Source organism: Odontesthes bonariensis, chromosome 19, assembly GCF_027942865.1.
Source record: "Odontesthes bonariensis isolate fOdoBon6 chromosome 19, fOdoBon6.hap1, whole genome shotgun sequence".
NCBI lineage: Eukaryota > Metazoa > Chordata > Actinopteri > Atheriniformes > Atherinopsidae > Odontesthes > Odontesthes bonariensis.
The window spans coordinates 33,432,541-33,457,170 of record NC_134524.1 but is presented as its reverse complement, the minus strand read 5'-3'; the positions used below and the strand labels follow the sequence as shown (position 1 = coordinate 33,457,170).

The following is a 24,630-nucleotide window of genomic DNA, read 5'->3' as shown; positions in this document are numbered from 1 at the left end:
TGAAACTTAATGTTTCACCTGTGTTATGATGATGATTTGATGTTGATGAAAGTTGATGATTTGGTTTTATATGGCTGGTTAGCATCTCTCACTGAGTCACTTTTATAAACTAAGCTCTGTGACGTTTCCTTCTCCCACTCTGTAACGTTTCCTTCTCCCACTCTGTAACGTTTCCTTCTCCCTCTCTAACTTAAGTTAAGTTAATGGTAACATTTACATGCAATGTGCAGTATTGCATGGAGTAAAATGTACAGTGTAAAAGCCATGTCTTCAGGTGGAGTAATGGGATATTTTTGTTATCTCAAAGGCAGATACTTGAGACGACCTTCCCTTAACAGATGAGTGGAGCAGTGTCTGCTGCAGAAGCAAAACATTTGACCAAGTGCAAGTCTTGCCATCTAGTGTATGGTTACATATGCTTTTTAAAATCTTACACAAGCAGTTGACTTACCAAGGGCTTTTCAAATTGTTACAGTATATCATCATTCTTTATAGCTGCTAGAATAAAAGATGGCAGCAACAGTAGTCAGCAAGGCAGGAGGCATATTCAAAATGATTCCAGGATTCTAACGTTACTTGGAGATGTGAGATTTATTTAGAGATCCTTTATATATCATTAGAAAAGGTTCAACCTCAAAAGCAAATCTTGGTTTGTTGGCAAACTGTTAGTGTGTTGTATAATGCTAAAAACAGCTTAAAGGTTCATTGCAACTGGTCGTTAAAATCTCTGCTTGAGTCTCTGAGTCTTTCAGAGGTGAAACTGAGGAGACAAGCAGACAAATCAATGCTTGAATTTAACATTTGACCATGTGAAAATCACAAATAGAAAATTTAATCAATTACATTTTTCAGAGAAGGAAACCTTTATATGTAAGGGACATGTCTGAAAACCAACCTTTATTACACTTGTTAGGATCAGTCAGCTTTTACAGGAAACATTAACAGGAGAGGCAGTCCCATAGAAGTCACATGACTGCTACTGAAGGACATCTCACTGAAAGAAAGTCCCTGATTAAATACTACATGGTGTTTTTTTTTACTTTCAATTTATTTTCTGATGGTAGCAAAAGAACTGGATTTAATCTTCCATCAGTACAAAAACTAAGGCATGAGAATCCAGCCTTAAACACAGCCTGACAGGGGATCCTTTCACTAACCTCAAAGTATTCTGTGTTTAGTTCTGCCTGTGCTGCTGGACGTGGTCAAGGGTCCCGATGGTCTTCCTGCTGATGAGGAGTTACAGGAAATGTTGAGAGGGAAGCTGCGCCTTCTGCAGGCTGACAGCTCTGAAGTCAACAGTCTGCTCATGGTATTGTTTTTGACACGTGCACACACATCTATATATCAGGGATTTCAAACTTCATCCTTAAGTTGGCTCCATGAATGAATATCGGAGTAAAGGAAAGTAGTTTCATTCTTTTTTCTTGAATTCTACACAAAAGCCCCGATTGTCAGGATGTAAAAGACCAAATATTGGTGTAAAAATAAGTACAAATTTCTATAATTTCTCTTATCCATTATTCAAAAATATCCTCAGCCTTTTTCCCCTCATATTTCTGATGGAAATTCCACAAAATATGTGTGGTTATCTAGACTAGAAAAGCCCTTTCTAAGTACATTCCATTTAGCATGTATCCACTCATGGAAGTCAACAAGACGCTGTGGTGTGTGAAGGAATGAAAAGAAAGAACGTTTGCATGTAACCATCCCAAACTGAAACCTTTCTCTCTTCCTGTAGGAGTTGTCCACTCATCTCGTGTCTATCAGTAGTGAAGAAAAAGCCATTTATGTGACATTCCAAACATTTGAGGAAATATGGAAATTCACCACATATTACATGATAGGTATGGAGTTAATTAAGTTTATACAACCTCACAAATGTTCCAGTAACAAATCAACAGCTGAGCTGACATGTGCTTCTGGCTCAGATAACCTGTATCAGGTATTGATCTCTACTTGTATTGTACATTTGTCCAGATGTGCATAACACATATACAGTGCTGTGCAAATGTTCTTGGTACTGACAGTAAATCGAAGGTTCTTTCAAAAATAATGGCATGCCTAGTATTTGTCTGTTAGTTTGATTTATTTTTTTTAAAAAGAAGACAAAAACAAACAAACAGAAAGATCAGAGTTGAGATTATTGATCTGTGGAAAGTATAGAATCTTATGGCCGGATGGACCTTAAACATGTGGACAGTAGTGCACAGAATATCTGAGCAACCTGGCCTGTCTCAGACTGTCTTACTCTTAGAAGTGAAAAAAAAACAATATTCCTGCGTCGCATCATTCCTCTGCTCATCCTTCTTCCCTCCAGGTCTCCTCGGTCACTGTGTGGAGAACATGTTGTTAGACCCGACAGTTTGGCTGAGTTTTTTGGAGGAGGACATCACTGTGGAGGTCTCCATTCAGGAGGAAACTCTTAATCTTTTCTACAAAGGCATTCTCATGCAGGAAGGTATATGGTGAAGGTTTTCAAACCCAGGAGACGCTTTATCTTCCTCAATGAAACGAAAGAGAGAATGAGTATGTTAAATGTTAGTGCTGAGAAACACAAGGCACTGAGATATTTAGTCACCTATGCCAGGGTTCATTTATCCCGATCTTTTGCACCAAAGATCAACTAATTATTCTATTTATTTGAGCTTGTTTGTTGTTCTAAAAATGAAATTAAAATGCATATTGATAAAAGCTAAAAAACTTGTACAGAGGCATTTCATATGCACATTTGCTATGTCTCTGTCCTCAGGTTCATTGTTTGCAAGTTGTAGTGCCAACCAGATGTTTGACAGCTCAACATCTGGAGGAGACCTGTACCTAGAGCAGGGAGACATAGCCCAGTTTGAGCCTCCCTTCCTTGGCTCAGGGTGGACTGTCCTCTGCCTTGCTGATGGGGCCCGGGGCACTGCACCTAAACCTGCTCTGGATCCACTCATCCCCTTTCATCAGTGAGTCCCACACTCAAAGGTCTTTGTGGACCGAGACCAGGGCTGGCACTGTTGTCACATGACCCCATGTTTCCACAGATGGTTTCTCAAATCCTGCCCAGAGAGCATTTTAGTTGGCGATGGGAAACCTGCTTGTGATTTCCCTCTGCAGTTTGGTAAGCACCTGAAACTACTCCTGTCTTTTCAGTAATATTTCAAAATCTCAGTGTCTTTCAGCAGAGCCTGGGGGTCACGACTGCACCTGTTATCCATACGCAAATGGCAGCTATGAGTAGGCACTTGTTTGAGTGTAATTTCTGTTTGATCAAATCTTTTCTTATACATCACCTTTTAACCTTGGCTTGGTTTATTTATTTACTCATACAAACATACATTCATAAAGCACCTATTCAATTAACCATTATTCTTCATTGTCCATACTGTACAGTCACACACCCACGAACACATTGGGGGTGGGGTTCAAAACCTTGAGCAAGGATATCTGGGTATAGGAGGGGGCCGGGGTTGAAACTGCCAACCTTCAGATTACCACTGTACAAGTAGAACCATGGCCTTTCCACAATATATACAGTTTATTTGATTTATTTTTGTATTATTGGATGACAAAATAGATCATAGAAATTCCCCAAAACCAGGGAAATGAACTATATAAGGGCAGCTGGTTTGAAGCCTTTGTGAAAGTTTAAGGAACATCTGCTTTCATTTGATCTCCTCCTATGTTCAGCCACAGGAATCTGTCTGGCCACAGTGGAGTATGATGCTGAGGGCCCAGATGAGCTCAGTGTGACCACTGGTGATCGCATCATCATTATGGGACTTCTGGTGCCTTGCTTTGATTGGTTCACTGGGCAGAAGGAGACAACGGGAGAAGTAGGTCTTGTTAAGACAAGCTTGGTAAAACCATCTGCTGAAATTTGGGAGTGAGTATATCACCAAGTACATTGTTAAACATTTGAACAAATTATCAAAATCAAAATCAAATCAAATTTATTTGTATAGCACATTTCATGTACAAACAATTCAAAGTGCTTTACATAAAATAAAAGCATTGCAGCAGGGAGTGGAATTAAGCATGAATTGATTTTTTTGAAATGTTCTATTCTCTGCCATCCCTCTAGCTCAACAGATATCATTTTGGATGAAGAGGAATGGATGTTGTCCATCCAGCAAGAAGACAAATTCATCGAAGAATCAATTGATAAGTTGAAGAAGAAATCGCAAAATGATGCTGGTCATAACTACAAACTGGGTAAGACAGATAGTCACATAGTTACTGTATATGGAGATTTTCCATCTTTATTTAGCCTACAAGTTTATTTTATTACAAGCAGAAATGACATGCACTGTGTCGTTCTTTGTATCTTGAGATTTTTTTTTAAATTTAATCTTTTTCTGTGAAAACGCAGATTTTTTTTAAATTTTTTTAAATTTATTTATTTTTTTAAACTTATTCATTCTAGTTTGGATTCTGTGCTGCTGGAATGATTTCTGCTGAAATAATTGCTGCTGACTGCGTTTCTGTCCATGTTGTGGACTGTCCAAATTTCACCTGCGTTACAAGCCAACACTGTGTGACATCATCAGCTTAGTAGTTGCCAAAGTGCAAAAACGACACCCCAATCCATCCGTGATGTTTTCTGACAACTTCAGCCATACTTCTCTGTGCTACACTTCAACTTTCCAAAAGACTTCCTCCAGCTCTTCCGGGGGGACCCCGAGGCGTTCCCAGGCCAGCCGAGAGACATAGTCTCTCCAACGTGTCCTGGGTCTTCCCCGGGGCCTCCTCCCAGTGGGACGGGCCCGGAACACCTCACCGGGGAGGCGTCCAGGAGGCATCCTAACCAGATGCCCCAGGAGGCATCCTAACCAGATGCCCCAGGAGGCATCCTAACCAGATGCCCCAGGAGGCATCCTAACCAGATGCCCCAGGAGGCATCCTAACCAGATGCCCCAGGAGGCATCCTCACCAGATGCCCCAGGAGGCATTCTCACCAGATGCCCGAGCCACCTCATCTGACTCCTCTGGATGCGGAGGAGCAGCGGTTCTACTCCGAGCCCCTCCCGGATGACCGAGCTTCTCACCCTATCTCTAAGGGAGAGCCCAGACACCCTGCGGAGGAAACTCATTTCGGCCGCTTGTATTCGCGATCTCGTTCTTTCGGTCACTACCCACAGCTCGTGACCATAGGTGAGGGTAGGAACATAGATTGACCGGTAAATCGAGAGCTTCACCTTCTGGCTCAGCTCCTTCTTCACCACGACGGGCTGGTGCAGAGCCGCATCACTGCAGACGCCGCACCGATCCGTCTGTCAATCTCCTGCTCCATTCGTCCCTCACTCGTGAACAAGACCCCGAGATACTTGAACTCCTCCACTTGGGGAAGGATCTCATTCCCGACCCGGAGAGGGCATTCCACCCTTTTCCGGCCGAGGACCATGGTCTCAGATTTGGGGGCGCTGATTTTCACCTTTCCAAAACTTCTTAACTTTCCAAAAGTTAAAAAATTATTTGTATTTTGTTATCTATCTATAACAACATATAGAGAACAATTATTGATACAGCAGCAATGATGATAGTAATAATTTGCCTTCACTGATTGTTCTATTGAATTGAGTCTAATTGAATTGAGTGAGATTACATATACATACATTTGGAAAGCCATCCATACTAAATGACAAAACATGTTGTGTGTCATTGATTTGAAAACAGAACATTCTGGTTCATATTAGAGAGATAATATTGTCGGTCAGTGCCATGCAAAACAGTTACAAAGTATCGTACGACCAGCCGAAGTCTACTGCAGTTCAAGTTGTTGAGATAACTATCCGACCTGACAAACTCACTTCACTTTAACGGTAAACTACGACCAAAACCACACGTTTAAAATGTAATTTCTTTGGCTCCAGGTGCCATATCTGTGATTCCTTCACCCATCCAGCAACAGCCTACTGGTAGGCAGCCATGCTCTTAAAAGCCTTCAGGCTGTCTCGGCTGTAAAGGGAGGGGTTGTGGATCAAATGGATATAAATATCCGGGAACGTGAGTTGGAGCAGGTGTTTTGGAGGTTAGCGAACAAAATACTGTTGAGGGTGATATATATGGGTTGCAACCAATAATGTTAATTTTGAACAAATACCGTTGTCTCTCCGTCTCATTCAAGTGTGAGGTGTGTACCGCCATAGCAAAACTGAGGAGAACTTTAGGTTAAGAAATTAACCCCGGTTCTCTGAAACATGATTGAGGTATCTCAGAATAGGACTGCACTTGTCCCCAGAAGTAATTTTCCACTCTGTTAGTCGTGATGCTCTTGGAACAGTGCCCATGACCCGGCCATCCCAGAGTGGAATGAGCACGCAGCCCTGAGGGGGGTTGCAGCCTCTTGCTCTCATGGGCCAAGGCAATAGCCTCCACAATCCAGCGTGACAACCGCTGCTTTGTGAGAGGCTTCCCCAAGTGTGGCGCAGCCCATGACTGTTAGGTCCCAGAGGTTTTGTTTGTGTGGGTTTTCTTTTGTTTGTTTTTTTTTTTTTTGGTTGCCTGCTGCTTCCTAGTCCATCCTCCAGAGGTTCACAGCGAGCAGTGCTCTGGAAGGTGCGGTGGGTGAATCTGTCGCACCTGCGGCTAATTGAGACGGGGCGGAGAAGGAGTAGTTATACAGCGGCGGAGGAACACTCAAACGCCTGAGTGTTAACCTGGAATGGTAACAGTTTTCTCGAGCTAGGCCCTTTGAATAATTGACTCCTAATAACTCTCTCCCTGTCGTGTCTCTTCATCGTTAGATTTATCCATTGTTCCTCAGAGAAGATCTGAAGATTCAGACTGCCTGGAATTCCCCGAGTGCTCCTCCACTACACCGCTGGAAGAACCCGTCGGACGCTAGGACCTCAGCTGTCCCCTCGACCTGGAGGATCTCCACCCGCAGACCTTTGCCTCTAACACCGCAGAAAATACCGGCTGCAAGCCCGAACCCCGCCCTTGGATTTCTCCCCGGATACCTTCCGCCCTTCCTCCGTGAGCAGCTCACCTGTCCGCCCTCCACCGACGTTCGCCCGCTGGATTGCGGGTTCGGATTCCCGCAGGAAAAACCGAGCAGGCAACTACTTCACTTCCCGCTGATTCCCTCTCACAAAGTAAGATCTTGGCTATCAGTTCCCTGAGAGGAATCACTCCTCCCGGACCCACATTAACTACTCTCACTCTCCTCGACAGTTGTGTTCCTGCCAGCCCACACCCCGTTTCTAGAGATCCCACTTATCCTCCTTTTTTGTAATAAACTTTATTATTGTGATTACTGTTCTCCTGATCTTGCATGTGGGTACGTTACTTGGCACCCAGTATGACAATGACACAAATAGCTGTTCTGATTTCCTGAACCCAGCTGTTTTATCCACAAAGGTGCGTAATGCGCGCACCGGGCAGAGCGCATTCAGGCGTTTGTGCTCCTGGGATGAGAAGGTAGGAGGATAAAATGCCGACAGCTCAATAGGGCCATATGGCACTGCCGGGTTAAAAACCTTTGGCACAAACACGGGGTTAGGCTTCAGAGGAATCCCCCACTGAAAACCGCATACAAGCAAGGGTTCACCGGCAGAGCATGGATGTCACTCACACGCATGACCAAAGCCAGTGCCAGTAACAGAGCCGTCTTCAAAGAGAGCACTGTGAGCTCCACCCGAAGCAGCGGCTCAAAAGTAGGACCCGACAGCGCATCCAGCACCATGGAAAGATCCCACGGAGCGGCCAGATCCTTTGAGACCGGTCAAAAGCGCCGCGCCCCTTTCATAAACTGACAAACTGCTGTTTTGTCTCCAAAGCCCACGTGACACGCTGATATATCGGCAAAGTACACTTTGACAGTGGAGAACGCCAAGCCCTTATCCATCAGCCCCTGCAGGAACTTTTTCTTCTCCTCACACCTCATGCATGTCTACAGCCAGTCCAAAAAGGCCCTTCGGGTCCACAGGGACATAGAGGAGGTGGGCTTTCTCTTTTTGGGATAGGCTGGAGAGATTGAGCCACCTAGCTCTCTCCTGCACGACCATCAGGGCCATGGGTCTCCCTGATCCCTGGACAGCGTATCTGCGTAGGTGTAAGCAGAGGTCAGTCACCACGCAAACTTCATCCCACACGGCCGGAGAGGGCGAGGTCGTCATTTCATCCTGCAGTTCGGCCTGGTAGGCAAGCAGCAGGGATGATGCGTTCCGGGCCCTCACAGACATGGCCATGGACTTGTTGCCCTATTCAGTCAGTGAGGACTGGAAGCATTCCGCCTTAGATGGCAATGCGGGGCTGACGCCGTCATGGTGGACTTCTAGGCGGGGTGGAGGTGGGATGCCAGGAGGGGCTCGACTGCGGGAAGGTGGCAGAAACCTTTCTCCTCCATGCCCACCCAGTCCAGCGCCGAGCCTCCCTGTGCAGCGTTCTTAACTGTGAGTGGGTTAAGCCTCTAGCATGGTTGCCATGTCTGCTAGCACGAGCGGTGTTGATGACGTCACGATTTTGTGCCCGCTTTATATGGTGGCACAAGTCGATGTGCCAGTAGGTGCAATCTTCTCCGTCACAGAGGTGTCGCTGCTACGTGACGGTTACCTCTACTCTACAACCACGAAAGTGGAGAAGAAAACAATGTTCACTGTCAAGAGCAGGAATACTGTCATCAATGATACTGCTGCAGTATCTGGATAATTACAATTTTTTAGTTAAGTTAATAGAGGTGAAGGTTTGAAACCCCCGGCATCACCACTTGGAGTCTCTGCCCTCTTCTTTGCCTTCAGGTATCTGTCCCGTAGCTTCTTCCACACATTCTTACAGAACTCTCCCTCTTTCCCCAAAGTTCTGCCCATCTCTGTGCACCAGTTTTGGGAGTTTACGTGCTCCCTGTGCTGTTTCACTGCAGTGTCGTACAGCTGCTGTACAAACGCACCTCCTGACTGAGCCTGGCCTCACATCGATCCATCTGGTTTGTCGTTCTCGGCGCAGCCAAGTTGACTGGTGCACGACAACGCGCTGCGCCGTCTTTTCAAGGCAAGCGCCAGGCCTGAAACGTCATTTTGACGTCACGGTCCACCGCCGCCGTGAGCTACGCGTCAACTGTAACTGTAACTGTAACGCGAGGGGGCGTGTGCCATAGTGAGATACCGAAACGAATGTTGAAAGAGAACTGTCGAATTGGACACAAATATGGCGGCGGTCTCGTCGGCGTGACGTCACATGAATAGCTGTAAAATAAGTTTCATGATATTTAATAGGAGCCATTGGATTGGAGTTTCATAGATTTCCATAGATTTAATGAGCTTACCAAATGATGTCTCATTTTGCTTTCTTGTACCTTTTCGTGTCCAATATTAGATGTGATTGCTTGCCAGGACTCTGAAAAGAATACATCAACTACACGTAAGTATTTGCTACCGGTGTATCATGTTCATTGTTTTATGAGTGCGTGAGTGTATCTTGTCCCTTCTGTATGTCAATATTTATGCTCTCATATTTTTTTTCAGTCAGCTCTTCCAGCGACGCTCATCAGACTGAACTGAAGAAAAATATCCAGAGGATTCTTGCTCAAGAAAAACACTCATCACCTAATTCCATTGTGACCAAGAATGAGACTTCTGGGGACTCAAAACGTCAGAGTGTGCCCTGTTTCACTGTCCAACCATTTGTAGAGGGAAAGGACAGCACAGAGAATCTCATTCCCCTCCTCTCTTTCTTTGATGGACAAGCCTACAATGCAGACTTTGGCATTCTGTACGGACAGATTTCTGAACTACTCACCTGCCCCATGTTTGCAGGTCACTCTGATGAGGATGAGCTGATTGCCTTTCTTAGCGCTGCCAGGGAAACGGCAAGGAAAAGACGTCTCTTTTGGACACAGACTCGTTTGTGCTTCTTGTTGGGTAAACTCTGTGCTGGAAAGTCAAAGTTCAGCCAAGCCCGGGTTTACTTTGAAGAGTCCCTCTGCGTTCCACGGGAGGGCTTCACAGACCTCAGGTTGTTGGCCAGTATCTACTCCAACCTGGCAACCATATACCTTTTGCAGAAAAACAAAGAAAGTTTCTTTAATATTACAGAGCGGCTTGTTGCCTTGCTACTTGGAATTCCAGATTGCTTTAAAAGCTTGGAGGACAACTCTGTTCTTAAATACATCCTCAAGAAAGCTGTTCTCTCACATAACAAAAGAGCAGAGGCCCGGGCCTGTTACCTCTTGGCGAAACACCACTGGATCCGTGCCGAGGGGGATCTCGTTGTTCCTTATCTTGAAAGACTACTGGTTGTTTGTGAAGAGGCACAAAGAAGATGGAGCATCTCTCCCAGTTATGTATACCTGACTTTGGGAGAGCTTTACAGCAAACTCCAACTTCCCCATCTCAGTGTAAGTTCAGCTAAGAGAGCTTCTCTGCAGCCGTCTGCCACTCTGTCTGACAGCCTTGGCAGTATGCTCTTAGTTTTGGACAATGCCAACAAACATGATGGGAGCACAGAACACGAGACCTCTATTCTACCTGTAGTTGCTCCGTATTTACAGCAAGCCCTGTCTTTTACCAAGGTCCAAGGAGAAGGAAGTGCCCTTTATCCTGTCTTGAGGCATCAGCTCACACTCAGTCTATGCCAACTCTTTTACAAGTACAAAATGGTTAAACATGCTATTCACCATATGTATTATCTCATCAGCAACAATCCATCTTCAGAGCAAGTCCCAGTCTCAGTTCCAGATAAAACCAGTGCACTCATCTGGTTGGCCTGGCTCAACATTTACAACAACCAGCCCGACACTGCTTTGGATATACTGGACACAGTCCGAGCTTCCATGCTGAAGCACTGCACATCCGTTCAGGAAGGTTAGTGGGTATCTATCTATCTATATATCTATCTGTCTATCTATCTGTGTATTTGCTGACAGCAGCTAGTTAATTAAGCAACAAAGCTAGTCTTAAAGGTCCTATGGCATGAAATTTTCACTTTTTAAGGTTGTTTAACATTAATATGAGTTCCTCTGGCCTGCCTGCGGTCCCCCAGTGGCTAAAAATGACGATAGACCTAAACCATGCACTGGAAATTATTCTCCGCCTTTGGAAATGTGACCATGCAGATGGCCTGATCGGGAAAGCCGCCGCTTATGACGTGGGCGCCGTTTATGACGTGGAGGTTGTTTCCACCCAGAGCCAATAAACTGCCTTTCCCCGCCCACAGCTCTTTGGCCAGCTCATTGCGCTGTACATGGATGTAAAAAATCTGTTCAGAGCTCCTGCATCAGAACCTCTAAAGAGCCAGTGGACACATTTTGTTTTTTTCTGGGAAAGTGACGACAGAACCGAAGAGATTTGTGTGTGCGCCAAATATTTCACCTACGAATGTTTTCAGAACTTGGGCTAATACCGAGCCCAAGGGAGAGCCCAGACCCCCTGCGGAGGAAACTCATTTCAGCCGCTTGTATTCGCGTATATCTCGTTCTCTCGGTCACTACCCACAGCTCGTGACCATAGGTGAGGGTAGGAACATAGATTGAGCGGTAAATCGAGAGCTTGGCCTTCTGGCTCAGCTCCTTCTTCACCACGATGAGCCGGTGCAGAGCCGCATCACTGCAGACGCCGCACCGATCCCCCTGTCAATCTCCTGCTCCATTCGTCTCTTACTTGGGGAAGGATCTCATTCCTGAGAGTAAGTCATTTAACGCTCTATTATTGTGTTGATTTCCTGTATGTACAGTATAGTTACATAGCTTGTTACCGCAGGAAAGGGTTTGTATCGTTAGCAGCTAACGTTAGCTAACGGTTAGCTATGCAGCTAATAGCATCTGCAAGCTCTTATCTCTGCCAACTGGGCTGTTGGAGGTGTTTGCATGCCCATGAGATGGTTAGCGCTCATTTTAGACCAAAACCCCCTACTTTAAGCTTCCTGAAGAAGAATGAATCCGCAGATTCAGTGCATTTCATCAGGATAATGATTCATTCATGGTTCCAGAGTCAAAACGGTCAGTCTGTCTGTGTCGTCAGCTCTGCAGCTAATAGCTCGGTCACTGTCGCTAATGTAACGGTAAATAGCATGAGGAATGCAAGTGGACACCTCATTTACTGTAACGCGAGTGTAGTGTACTTATTTGTTGTTTTGATAGCCGTCCTGCTGTTGGTGTTATGGCGCGCACGATATCTGCCTTTCCCCTGATTGAAATGACTCGCGCTACGTGCATCTTTGCAAACCAGAGCAATCAGATGAGAAAATGAGAAAATCCTCACTCCTGCTTTCCCCTTCACGCACCCCTTTTTTGCTGTGTCTTGTGTAGCTTGATATTTGACTGTGTTAGGAGAGTTGTTCAGTAACTAGTTCGCCATATTGTCAAAGCTCATATCAACAGGTTTCGCTAGTTTTACGACATAGGGCTGCCGTGCCATCTACGTGCCATAGTGATTCACAAAACATTTGCGCATGGTACCACGGGCGTAAGTAAGGCCACACCCCCACTAAACAGCTCATTCTGAGGATCCTAAGGAAAGCTCATTTTTGGGACTGGCTGTAATTCTGCACCAAGGCAGAATTTTGGGGAAAAAAACTCAAATACAGTATTAGGGGACCACTAAAGCCTATAAAAATATATAAAAGCCTCCATTTATTTTCATGCCATAGGACCTTTAAGATTGTGACGGTGACAACAACTTGGTATTAATGAGGGCTGCAGTTGTATGTTTGAACTCTTGAAATTGCAAAGCTGACTTATTTCATAGATATAAACAGAAACCTAAGTTAATATGAAGTGATTTCACTTTCACTTTTGAAGTAAATGTGTTGAATTTAATACAAAGGGGTGGTTCTCAACATGCGTGGTGTGGCGCTTCGATGCATGGATGACCACCAGGGGGCAGCAGAGAGCTACCAGGCTGCTGCTGACATTTGCCAAGATTATGAAGACATGCCAAACTGGGCTGTAGCTCAGGCTAACCTAGGTAAGATTATATATCCTTCACTATAGGATTGTTTAGTTAAAATATTGTGATGTGGCTACGGCTTTTCATCTTCACAAAGGGTTGCTGTGCCTGAAGGCTGGAGCTAAAAGATTAGCACAGAGGCACTTGCTTCAGGCTGTGCAGCTCTTCTCTGAGATCAGTGAAGAAGGCCACGAGGCAAACTTCATCACAGTGCTGCTGGAGCTGGGACATCACTATGTGAAGCAGCAGCAGCTGGACTATGGGAAAGGATGCTACGAGTGGGCTCTGCTGCTCGCTACCAAAGCTAACCTGTCAGACAGTAAGTGTGGAAGTCCACCTGTTGCTTGTGCGTGCTCTTACATCCAGTATTAACATAGTGTTTTTGTTTTTGCTGTGTGATTTTCTTTCAGGCCAGCTTAGTGCAACCAGTCACCTGTGTCACCTGTATGGGCATGAGTGTCCAGACCAGGCACAGTGCATCATTTACAGAAAGCACCAGGTTCACCTGTTGAGATGCACAGGAGACAGAAGGCAGGAGGGAGACACACTGGAAGCCATCAGCCAGCTCTACCTTAGTCTGAGCACACAAAGGTGTGTGCACGTGGAGCTGGAATATGTTTGATATTCAATTTGATTGTCTTTTCATGTACATTAGCAAAATAAAATTTAGATTTTTGTCAGTACATAATCTGCACAAATGTCAGCATTAAAGGCAGCTCTTTTTCACTAAGCTTTGTAGAAACTAATCCACTGATTAATTAACATCTAAGAGAAATAAAAAAGTAAAAACATGTTTAGACCAACATTAAAGCATACCACATGTAAGGCACAGTAATCAATGAGAAAAAAAAGCAGTTTTTGACCCAACTGAAATGAATAAGCATCATAATTTACAGCTTTAGCTTTGACCTCTTGTGTTTTTCTGTGACAAAAAAAAAACTATCTACATTCATTTGCCTCCAGATTAAAGTGTCTCAATGTTTTTTAGGGCATACCGGGCTGCTCTTGACTTCACTAAGACTAGTCTAGGTATCTTCATTGACCTGGGCTGCAGAGAAAAGGAAGCATACGGCTGGCTCAAAGCAGGGAAGATCTACCATCTACTCGGCCAAACTGAACTCGTGGATATATATGTTCAGGTCAGAGAGCAGTTTTATCAGTTTCATCATTAAATATGAGGGAAGTCTTTTTGATCTTTTTCAATAGCCTAAATTCTCAACAAACTTCAAGCTTAGACTTTAACAAAAGGAGATTGGTGATCTGTTGGCCGGGGCACAGGAGACCATATTAAGGCTGAGCCTGAAGCAGTGATTCCAGGGATGACACAAGAGCTGGCTTCAGCTGCAACAAAGTCTCTGTTGGAGACCCAGGAACTGAGGCCTGAGGCCCAGGAGAAGGTGCTCCCTCTGGCTCAGGCTTAGACGTGGCTGAGGAGGTGAGGTGAAGACCCTTAGAGCCACGCCTCCCTCTGGAACGTCTTCCAGAAAACTGCGCTGGTTCCAGCTCCTGCTTAGATCAAAGCACCTGGCCCCACTCTATCTTGGCTGCCTTTCGGTGGAAAAACTCAAAGAAAATCTCTACTCCTGAATCCGACTTTGATGGTGGCTCTGTTGAAGGCAATAGCTCAGACAAAGATGTGATGCACAGCTTTTGGAAACCTTGCCTCCTTCCCTAGATGAAGGCGGCGAGGAGACGAGAGAGGATCCAAATGCAGAACATCAAACCGGAGGCGGACAAAGACTTAACAGAAGCTTTTTTTCAAAGCTGAAACTAAAAATACAGCAATGCTGTAGGGGAACTGATGAGCGAGTGCAGCTGAGGATCAAATCAAATTTATTTATATAGCACATGTTCAAACAATTCAAAGTGCTTTACATAAAATAAAAGCATTGCAGCAGGGATAATGGACAGGTGACAGTGGAGCTAATGATCAGACAAGAGGGAACTGAGGGAAAACTATCGGTGGGAATAAAGAACAAGGAAAAAAATAGAACTGAGACTAGACTAACTGACCAAAGAAAATGTAACAAAAACAATAATGTAACTATCGTATTATTGTATAGTTATATAATGTTGTAACTATAAACAAACAACTAAAGACTAGACTAATACAAACGGAAGAAATCCTGATAAGAAACCAATAACTCAAGAACACAGATGAGCTAAGTTTAACAAAAGCCAACAAAGAAAAGAGCAACAAACAAAGACATATATGACTAGAGAACAAACAGCAAAAGTCCCGATTAAAAACAAATGACTAAATAACTGACAAGAAAACTAGACCTGAAAAGCAAAACTGAAGTCCAGAAAACCCCAAACCCGAACACTTTCAGGCTTGGTTCTCCCAGAGGTCAACTTAATCAGCTGACAGCTGCTTGACTAAAAGAGCTGAAACTTTGGCACGGGTGTAATTTAATTTAGAAGGATTTCCAGTTGGCCTCAAGGATGTTCTCCTTAACCATGACGATGCTAACCACCGTGCAGCTGACCAAAACCCAATTATTCTTCAAATATTTACTTTGAAAGGTTTGTGTCTTTTTTTAGGCAGCCCAGGATGTTGCTCTCAGCACTGGAGACACCAGCTTCATTCTAAAGCTTCTGGAAGCTGCAGGAGACATTTTCTTCAACAGCTGCCAGGACCGAGACAAGGCTATCACCTTCTACAGGGTTGTCTTACCAAAATACGACTCAAAACTTGATATTTTAAATTAATATTATTAGTTTTAACTATAAAGTAAACTGAGTTGCAATAATTCTATTATGTGTTGTAATAATTTTTATTGTGCTTTTTATCTGTGTTCTCCATCATGCAGGACCGTGCTCTGCCAATTGCAGTGAAGAGCAACAGTACTCGTGCCAGGCTAAGGTTGTGTAATAAGCTGACCGAAGTGATGCTCTGTCTCACGTTGTATGCAGAAGCGGTAGAGTTTGCTCAGACTGCAGTGGACATCAGTGTCTCTCTGGGTATGCCATTTTGCTACGGTTTTCTCATTCTTGTAATTTGGTTACTTTTTACAACAATGACATTTTGTTTGGCACTGCTCACTGATCTATATAGGGATTATAGGTGATTATTCACTGAGTCTGGTCCATTTTTTCTTTAGCACAAGTTTCTTGTGTTTACCTTGAATCCAAATCTAGCCTAGCTAGTGACTGTTGCGAATAGGGCAGCTGACAACAAGGGAAAGATCATGTGACAGATTGGAAAGACAGCTGACAGGAGGCAAAGACCCCAAAGGTGCTAACATCGGCTAGCAATCCATGGTAGCGGTAGCGAGGCCTAGTAGCTTTGTTCCAACCAGCATAAGCTACCAGTAAATTAAGGAGAATACCCCTAGAGTCAGCGAGAGCAGGGGCGGAAGATGACTCACAGGCAGACTACATAGCAACTGACACTGGAACGAACACGACTAAGAGGTGGATACGCGACTCAGTGAAGGATAGGGGCACGGACCTATTCTCTAGGGCTAGAACTGGCCAGAATAGTTCTCTGATTAGAGAGAGCGTAGCTAGAGAGAATAAAAGTGGTAGACTAGAGGGAAATAAGCTCCAGGTTTGTCCTTGTGGCTGGCAGAAAGTAACATCAGTTAGAGGCCTTAAAATGCATCAGGGAATAAAAAGAGATGTGTGGTAAAAGAAGGGCAGTGTGGCCGCATCGATCAGTACTTTTTAAGAAGTCAATCGAGTAAGTCGGATGAAGTCCAGCGGCAGGTAGAAAACCACAGTCCGAAGGATATCAATAACACAGCTATGGAGGGGGAGGAGGAGGTTCTAAGAAGGGATGCAGCTGATACTGAGGTGAACAGGCCAGTTAGAGAGAGAAATATGGAGCAGAAAGCTAGAGTTAATTGGCCTAGGACAAATGGCAACAAAGAATGGGTGGCAGTCAATAAAGATTTGTCGATAATATTGGGTAGGTTAGGAGGAAATGCAAGCGATAGGCTAGAGAAGATGGGAGATATAATTTATTCCTATGGTGTAGAGAGATTTGGGGAGCAAGATAGAAAGAGGGTTGAAAGAGTACATTTAGGTAAGTCTAGACGGCAAAAAGAGATGGAGAAATTGGTAAAGGAAAGAAAACAAAGAGCTACAGAAGAAGAGAGAGGGAATTAATGTTTTGCAGGAAGAATTGAGAGGCAGGCTAGCAATACTCAGAAGGGCTGAATGTCTTAGGAAAAAGAGAAAGAAGAAAGAATATGTAAGGACGGCATTTTATAGGGACCCGTTCAAGTTTGTTAAAGGGTTGTTTAACCAGGAAAAGGGAGGGCAGCTTAAGGCAACAAAGTCAGAGGTGGAAGAGTATCTAAGAAATACATATTCTGATCCTGAGCAGCGTAGAGTAGTAGGCCTTCCACCTGACATGCCACCATTAGGAGAGATGGCTCATAAGATGGATGTTAGACCACCTAGGTGGAAGGAGGTTGAGGAGGTAGTCAGGCGTGCAAAGGCTTCGTCGGCCCCAGGGCCAAATGGAATCCCCTACCGGGTTTATAAAAGTGCACCTGATATCCTAAAGTTTTTGTGGAGGCAATTAAGAATAGTTTGGGAGAAACAGGTTATTCCTAGAGCATGGCGTAGGGCAGGAGGCGTTCTTATTCCAAAGGAGAAAGAGTCCTCGGACCTGAGTCAGTTCCGGATGATCTCTCTCCTAAATGTAGAGGGGAAGATTTTCTTTAGTTTAGTTGCACAGAGATTAGCTAGTTATTTAGAAAAGAATAGCTTTATAGATACTACTGTGCAGAAGGCAGGAATACCAGGTTTCGCAGGGTGTTTAGAGCACTCTAGCATGATTTGGCATCAGATTCAGACAGCCAAGATTGAGAAAATAGACTTGCATGTTATATTTCTGGATTAAGCAAATGCATTTGGTTCAGTGCCATATAGCCTTATTTGGAAAGCGTTTGAGTATTTTAGAATGCCTGTAGTAGTTGTTAACTTAGTAAGAGCATATTTTCAGGATATTAGGGGTCCGTCTACACGGAAACAAAAGCGGGTTAAAAACGCAAAACCTTTTTGCGGATGCACTATATCGTTTAGATGGAAACGGCGTTTTGGGGGCATGAAAACGCAAAAAAGTGAACCCGCCCTCCAGAGTGGAATTCTTAAAAACGCTCCACTGTCGCGCCACCGTGTAAACCATGAAAACGCAAAACTGCGTTTCTCGTCACATAGAAATAACGTGACAAGCATAATAAAGCGCCAGGAAACTGTGGGAAACGCATCAGTAGGCTATAAACATGTCCGTCCCTGCGGACTTTCAACTCGCCTTAGGCGCGGTGATTTCATCAGATAACAGCAATGATGAGCGAGAGTAGTAAAGAACAGACCAAAAATATGAACTACGTTCTCGAAATTCTTGAAGTTCATAGAGAGCAGGCGACCTAGATAGCTGTGGGTGAGACCTGGGAGGACTTCTCAGTAGTGGGATAACTTCATGAATGGAGTGGTAGACGACCAAGCGTGGCATGAAAATTTTCGCATGTCGAAGGAGTCTCTGTTTGCCCTGAGTGAGGAACTCCGTCCTCACATTGAGGGACAAGTAACAAACATGCGGGCACCTGTCCCTGTCGTTAAGAAGGTAGCTTGCACACTTTTGCGTTTCCGTATGCACGCAGAGTTTCACCCTAAAACGCTCGTCTAAACGCAGATTTAAAAGTGAAAACGAAACGCCACTTTTTGCGTTTTGGTTTCAGATCGTTTCCGTGTAAAGGTAGCCTTAGACTGTGCTTATGTACAGCAGGTTTCACAACAGGTTGGCAGAGGCTCGAAACAGGCATTATGACAGGGTGTACGATTTCTCCATTAGCATTTACAATGGCGATGGGCAATTAATCTAACATACATGTTTTTGAATGGTGGGAGGAAGCTGGAGTACCCAAAGAGAAACCACGCAAAAACGGGGAGAACATACAATACATACAATTTTTACACTGACAAACTCTATTCTTATACGTTGATTTTGCGTTCCATAGTTTTACTATTCAAAGTAACTCACTACCCCCCAAAAGAAACTTAAGAAAAAGTATTTACCCAATAATGGTAAGCAAATTAAGATTTTAGATGGGTAATCATCATCATAATGACCACCAGTGGATTCATTTTTGTGTACATCAAAGTAATTTCTATATAGTTCCACTCAAATCTCAAATTTTTCAAACTAATGGCCTAAGCTAATTTGAGTGCACCAATCTCTGACAACTTTAAAGATAGACAAATCTTTTGAGCTATATTGTAAATAACAACTTAACTTTCTAAGTTCAGATTTTTTTCACCATTTGCATTGAAACTATCTTTAGGTCTCCATGACAGCAGATTTGATGTTTAGTCCATTGTGACCTGGTGTGAAGTGTCATTGTACTTTTCAAGCTTGGAGCGATTTGATGTCACATTGATATCTTAAGACACTGTCAAGGTGGGTAGTGGGAAGAGGAGAAGAAGGACCTAAATGCAGACGTGGATGAAGGCAGGAGTTTATCGGAAAATAATACTCGATTTATTAAGAACAAAAAGCACGGCCGCGCGCTGCTGCAGCACAGCTCATTCACTCCGTGCTCTGTGACGGTCGGCTAACTTCACACAGAGTTTGTTTGCTACTGATAGTTTTGTGCAACATGGCAGGATATTTATCAGATTTTGACGACATGGACGACAACTTTGAGTACGATGGAGTGAATGAGTTGTGCTGCAGCGGCGCACGTCAATGACGTCATCCCAGTAGACGCGTGTGTAGAATGCTTCCTATAAGCCCTCCGATAGCCCCCAATTACAACAATACGGCAGCTCTGAGCTAACAGTGCAACAGTACGCATTCAGTCATTCATTGGTCTTAAAGTATTGGTGAAATAAAGACAGATAATGTTATTTAGAGGCTGTATTGTCTCTGCCCTGTTATCTCCCGTTATATGGATAAACGCCGATCTTGAGTAATCTAAATATCGTCGGAAGGACACTGACTTTCACCAAACTGTTATCGGTGAGTAGATGAACGTATTTTATGTCAGAAATAAGGTCCAGGTTTAAAAAAAAAAAAAAAAAACTTCACCTTTAAATGTAGAGAAGAGTGATTGTTAAATGAAAACAGCTGACGAGATTGACACAGGTCAGTGAGTTGGGCAAATGACCAGAACTTGAAGAAGAAGAAGAAACTGAATGAAAATGTGGAATAGAAACCTACATCACTGAAAAAAACAAGACTGACATGAGAAACCAAAATCACAAATAAAGACTTGACATGAATAAAAAATCTGCATTTGGTCCTCCTTCTCCTCGCACATCCACCATCCATGACAGCACCAATGTCCAAAATAGACAAACACAATCATCCCTAAAAAGTTAATGTTGCACTAAATCTGAAACTTGAAGTGATCCAGTGACAGCTTGAAATCCATTTTTGTTTGCTTGCACGTACAGGTGAGCATCTGAATGAACGAGTGGCCTACCACCGTCTGGCCTCACTGTACCACCATCTGGAACAGTATGAACTGGCTGAGCATTATTACCTGAAGACTTTGAGCCACTGTCCAGCTCCTCTGGAGTTTGATGAGGAAACAGTGTACTATCTGAGGGTGTACCAAACACTGGGAGACATCATATTCTGTGATCTGAAGGTGAGGAATTAGATGACTGACGTTTCAAATAGCTGAAATCCTGTGAATCTGGTGGTGAGTAGCAACACAAAGAGAAACAGAAATGCAATCATTATAGTAAAAACAATCTCCAATACAATGTAAGGTGACTGAATAAGATGTTCTTTGAATTGAGTGTGCATCTTGCGTTGTTCTCTACAGGACCCGTTCGATGCTGCTGGATACTACCACCTAGCTCTAGCTGCAGCCATGGATCTTGGCAACAAGAGGTCTCAGCTGCTGCTATGCACTCGCCTTGCCACCATCTACCACAACTTCTTAAAAGATCGGGAGCTCTCTCTCTTTTTTTACCAGAAGGCAAGAGGATTTGCTGCAGAGCTGAATGTGAGAAGGATTAATATCTCATCAGATCAGTTGCATAGCAGCATGTCAAATACAGTAATGGTGGAAAGTAGGAGAAACAATGTGTGAAGAAAATGATCTTTAGCAGGTGATTGAATTGGTGTTTTATTTTGGAACAAAAAAAGAAAAAATATATTTTCACTGGACAGCTTTCATGAAATTTCAATTGTTGATTGCACTATAAAATGTGTATGAACAAGACTTCACATTCGTGTAGAGAAACACTCATTGCTGAGTAAGATGCATTCAAGATGCAGACATGAACTCTCCAATTGTACTACAATATACAAACACATTTTCTTATTTGAGCCTAAATATAAGAAATTTCCAAATTTAGCTTTGTATTTTTTTCTTTACGTTACATCCCCAGTTGATGGTAAATGCAGAGTAAAAACTGTTGGAAAAGTTTAATCCATTTTTAACAGTTTTCATTGTTTGTGCTTTTTTTGCTGACAGAACCCAGGTTCTGAATATCCCAGTGTTCTCTGAGATATTGAGCATTGTGCAAAATCATTAGGAGAGGTGTTTCTCAAGCTTCATTTGTAATAGATTTAGAGCGTCGTTTCACCTCTTGACATCACCTTTGTAGTACTGTCTGTGATCAGGGTAATGGTGCTCTATAGTCCAATATTCATCGATTTATTTGAATGGATACCGTGACTGCTCCTGCACTGCTCCTAAAAAGTCATAGATTTTGAGTTGCATCTTGGTAGCCTTTAACATTTAATCCTTTCAGCCATTCGAAACTTATCAGTCTGTGTCACAAGGTCATCAGTCTAGTCAGAGATCCCGGCCACCTCCCCCAATTCCTTTGGGGAGACACAGAGATGTTCCCAAATCAGCTGAATGATATAGTCTAGCATATCTCGGTTGTGTCCGTATGCCTCATCCCAGTAAGACATGTCTGAAACCCCTTCCCTGCTCCCCTAAAGCCTAAAACCTAAATCCCCCTAAAACCTACTCTTTTGGATGCAGAAGAGTTGCCAATCTACTCTGATTCCCTCTCTGATGACTGACCTCCTCACACTATCCCTGAGGTTAAGCCCAGCCACTCTTTGCAGGAAGGAGCGACTCATTCCCAACAAGGGATGGGCAATATACCCTTTTCTGACTTAGGACCATGAGATTCTAATTCTTATCCCAGCTGCTTTACACTCTGCTGCAAACAGCTACAGGACCTGCTGGAGGTTTTTGCTTGATTGAGCCAACAAGACTAGGGTAGATCAGGGTAGCCCTGATGGGACAAACAATCCTTGTGAGGACAAGGATAAAGAGCTGGTCCAGAGTGCCATGACCAGGATGACTCCTCCTCAATCTGAGGTTTGCCTATTTATCTCCTTTTAGACTATTGGTCTCTCTACAGACTCTTTGCTTATTTTCATCCCTTTTCTTCATCATAGAAGTCAATGTGTTTTTTTTCAGGGCAGCCAGTCAGACTTTAAGACTGTTGACAAAGGTGTACCGCAAGGTTCATCTTTAGGCCCTTTATTATTCTCTATTTTTATCAATGACCTCCCACAAATCTGTTCTGACTGTCAAATTCACTTATATGCAGATGACACTGTAATATACTCCTCTAGTTCATACATTTCACAAATTCAATATTCAAAACAATCTGATTTATCTGATTTTAATCATGTCCAAAAATGGCTCTCTGTCAATAAGCTTCTTTTGAATAAGAATAAATCATATCTTGTGTTGTTTTGCACTAGACAAAATTATTTGCCTTTTAATAAACAACTGTTATATCAACTACCTGAATGTTACAGCCAGTGTGTGAATTATACAGTGACAATTGGGGGGTCAACATTTTCTCCAGGGTGTAAAGGGAACCCAGTGCAGCACATTAGCGTGCTTCAGTTAAAGCTGCCGTCGGCAGGTTTTCAAAATTCCGAGTCTGAAGTCGGAAAATTCGAACTGATACAACTTTCAGGTCCCTCCCCCTCTGTGGACGAGGTTGTGCACGTGAGTTCACACCAGTGTGCGCGCACACAAGCTGGGGCAGACTCACGCTCAGCATGGAAGACGTGGTTGGTGACTGTTCTGCTCAGATAATAGATCAATAATAAACCTAACTTGATTGGTTAAAAACAGCCGGGAGCGCTGATTTTTGCAAGCACGATTACAGGCTTCAGAGGGAGCTACAGAATTCGGGATTTTTCCTAAACAGCCTATTTAATATTCTACTTCCAGAATCCCATGACAGTTCAAGCTAATATGACTAAAAAAAGTTGCCGACGGCAGCTTTAACAGAAGTCTTACAATCCTTACAGTATCTGGCTTGTTCAACTAAATGTCTGCAGTCTGTAGACGATGACAAACCACATTTTACACCATTTTACAGTTCATTGGGCACATAATTTACCACACAAACAACTTTTGCAGTCAGCAGTCACCAACAAAGTATTGTAGACCCACCTGCTCACTCACAACCGCTTCTCCTGTCTCCTTAAAACAACAGCACATGTCAAATTCACCATTTTTGGCACCAAAGTAGTGCCTGATGTCTCCTCCTTTCTTCTTGCTCATGTTGGCTCTGTAAATGAAATCTAAACTGAGTTCAATAAAGTAGTCGTACATTTGAACTACTACAATTAATCAGCTTTCAGTACACATGGATTTTAATTGTTCAACAACCCAAATAGATTAAACTCCTGCATACCTGAGTGAAAACTACAGCAAGGGGTTGCCTATTTTAAAAGCTACTACATTTAAGTTTAAAGCTCCATCAGACTGGAATAAACTACCGCAATAACTCTGATCTATCACCTCTTTTAATATCTTTAAATCATCTTTATTTACTCTTTGTCAAACATCCTGCTCTTGTTTTTGATTGTGTTTTTCTGTTGGACTCAGTCAGTCTGGACCTACTCGCCTGTTGCTTGTGCTCGAGTACCTTATATTTAGATTTTTCTACTGTGCTTTACTTTATGCCTTGATGCTGTGTCACAATGTGTGTATGTACTGTAAAGAATATTTATGTACATGTGTACATATGTACTGGTTGGTGGATGGCTAGGCTTGGGGGAGCATTAAGTGTGAGTGATTGTGGGTGTGGGTGTAGTATGGGTGTCTTTGTGTTTAAATGTTTTGTATCTTGTTTTGGACTTACCTTTAATTATGATTTCATACTACTGATTATTATGTTTATGTTTTTGTAAGGACCCACTCGAAAATGAAATGATGCATCTCAAGGGGCTATCCTTGAAATAAACAAATAAATAAACAAATAAACAATAAATACGAGAAAATAGCTATCCTATTTGCAACCGTGACTGTGAAGAAGATAATCCTCCGTGTGTGGAAGTCGGACATTGCACCCACGTACGATGAGTGGTTGAGAGAAATGGCAAATATGCTTCACCTGGAGCGACTGAGACTTTATAATGAAGACACATTTGAAAGGATGCAGGATCCGGTGACATGCTGACATTCCGACATGCCACCAGTCCGACATGGGCCTCAAATTGTCGGAATGGCAACACTTTTCTATCAAACGTCCCGTCATTCCGACACCTTTTTCCTCCTATGACGGTATGTTTTATTTTGTTTAAACATCCCGCCATTCCGACAATTCCTTTAATAACCTATTTTTTTTACCCAAAACATTTTGCACTAATGATATGCCGGCGCAAATACGCCCTAAAGTTTAGCAGAGAGCAGTTTGCCCTTGTTTTGCATTTTTAAAATGAAAGCGACGGGTAAAAATAGATTGTGATGGGATTTTCATGACCCTGTCAGTCAAAATGACGGACAATGAAAAAGTGGTCCCGACA

At 43.3% G+C, this 24,630-nt stretch overlaps 1 protein-coding gene across 1 annotated transcript in view; it reads left to right on the top strand.

Annotated features, from left to right (window-relative positions):
* sh3tc1 (SH3 domain and tetratricopeptide repeats 1) overlaps nucleotides 1–24,077 on the top strand; it is a 30,179-nt gene extending 6,102 nt beyond the window's left edge. Inside the window, exons 3-19 of the mRNA XM_075451309.1 lie at nucleotides 1,179–1,309; nucleotides 1,739–1,844; nucleotides 2,318–2,458; nucleotides 2,750–2,948; nucleotides 3,027–3,103; nucleotides 3,673–3,868; nucleotides 4,067–4,197; nucleotides 9,298–9,342; nucleotides 9,447–10,784; nucleotides 12,744–12,884; nucleotides 12,964–13,185; nucleotides 13,277–13,457; nucleotides 13,855–14,005; nucleotides 15,411–15,533; nucleotides 15,680–15,830; nucleotides 20,277–20,473; nucleotides 20,654–24,077. Coding sequence (XP_075307424.1) covers nucleotides 1,179–1,309; nucleotides 1,739–1,844; nucleotides 2,318–2,458; nucleotides 2,750–2,948; nucleotides 3,027–3,103; nucleotides 3,673–3,868; nucleotides 4,067–4,197; nucleotides 9,298–9,342; nucleotides 9,447–10,784; nucleotides 12,744–12,884; nucleotides 12,964–13,185; nucleotides 13,277–13,457; nucleotides 13,855–14,005; nucleotides 15,411–15,533; nucleotides 15,680–15,830; nucleotides 20,277–20,473; nucleotides 20,654–20,923 — 3,800 coding nt within the window. The 3' untranslated portion in view covers nucleotides 20,924–24,077. The remainder of the gene's footprint in view (nucleotides 1–1,178; nucleotides 1,310–1,738; nucleotides 1,845–2,317; nucleotides 2,459–2,749; nucleotides 2,949–3,026; nucleotides 3,104–3,672; nucleotides 3,869–4,066; nucleotides 4,198–9,297; nucleotides 9,343–9,446; nucleotides 10,785–12,743; nucleotides 12,885–12,963; nucleotides 13,186–13,276; nucleotides 13,458–13,854; nucleotides 14,006–15,410; nucleotides 15,534–15,679; nucleotides 15,831–20,276; nucleotides 20,474–20,653) is intronic.
* The last annotated feature ends 553 nt before the right edge of the window (nucleotides 24,078–24,630 follow it).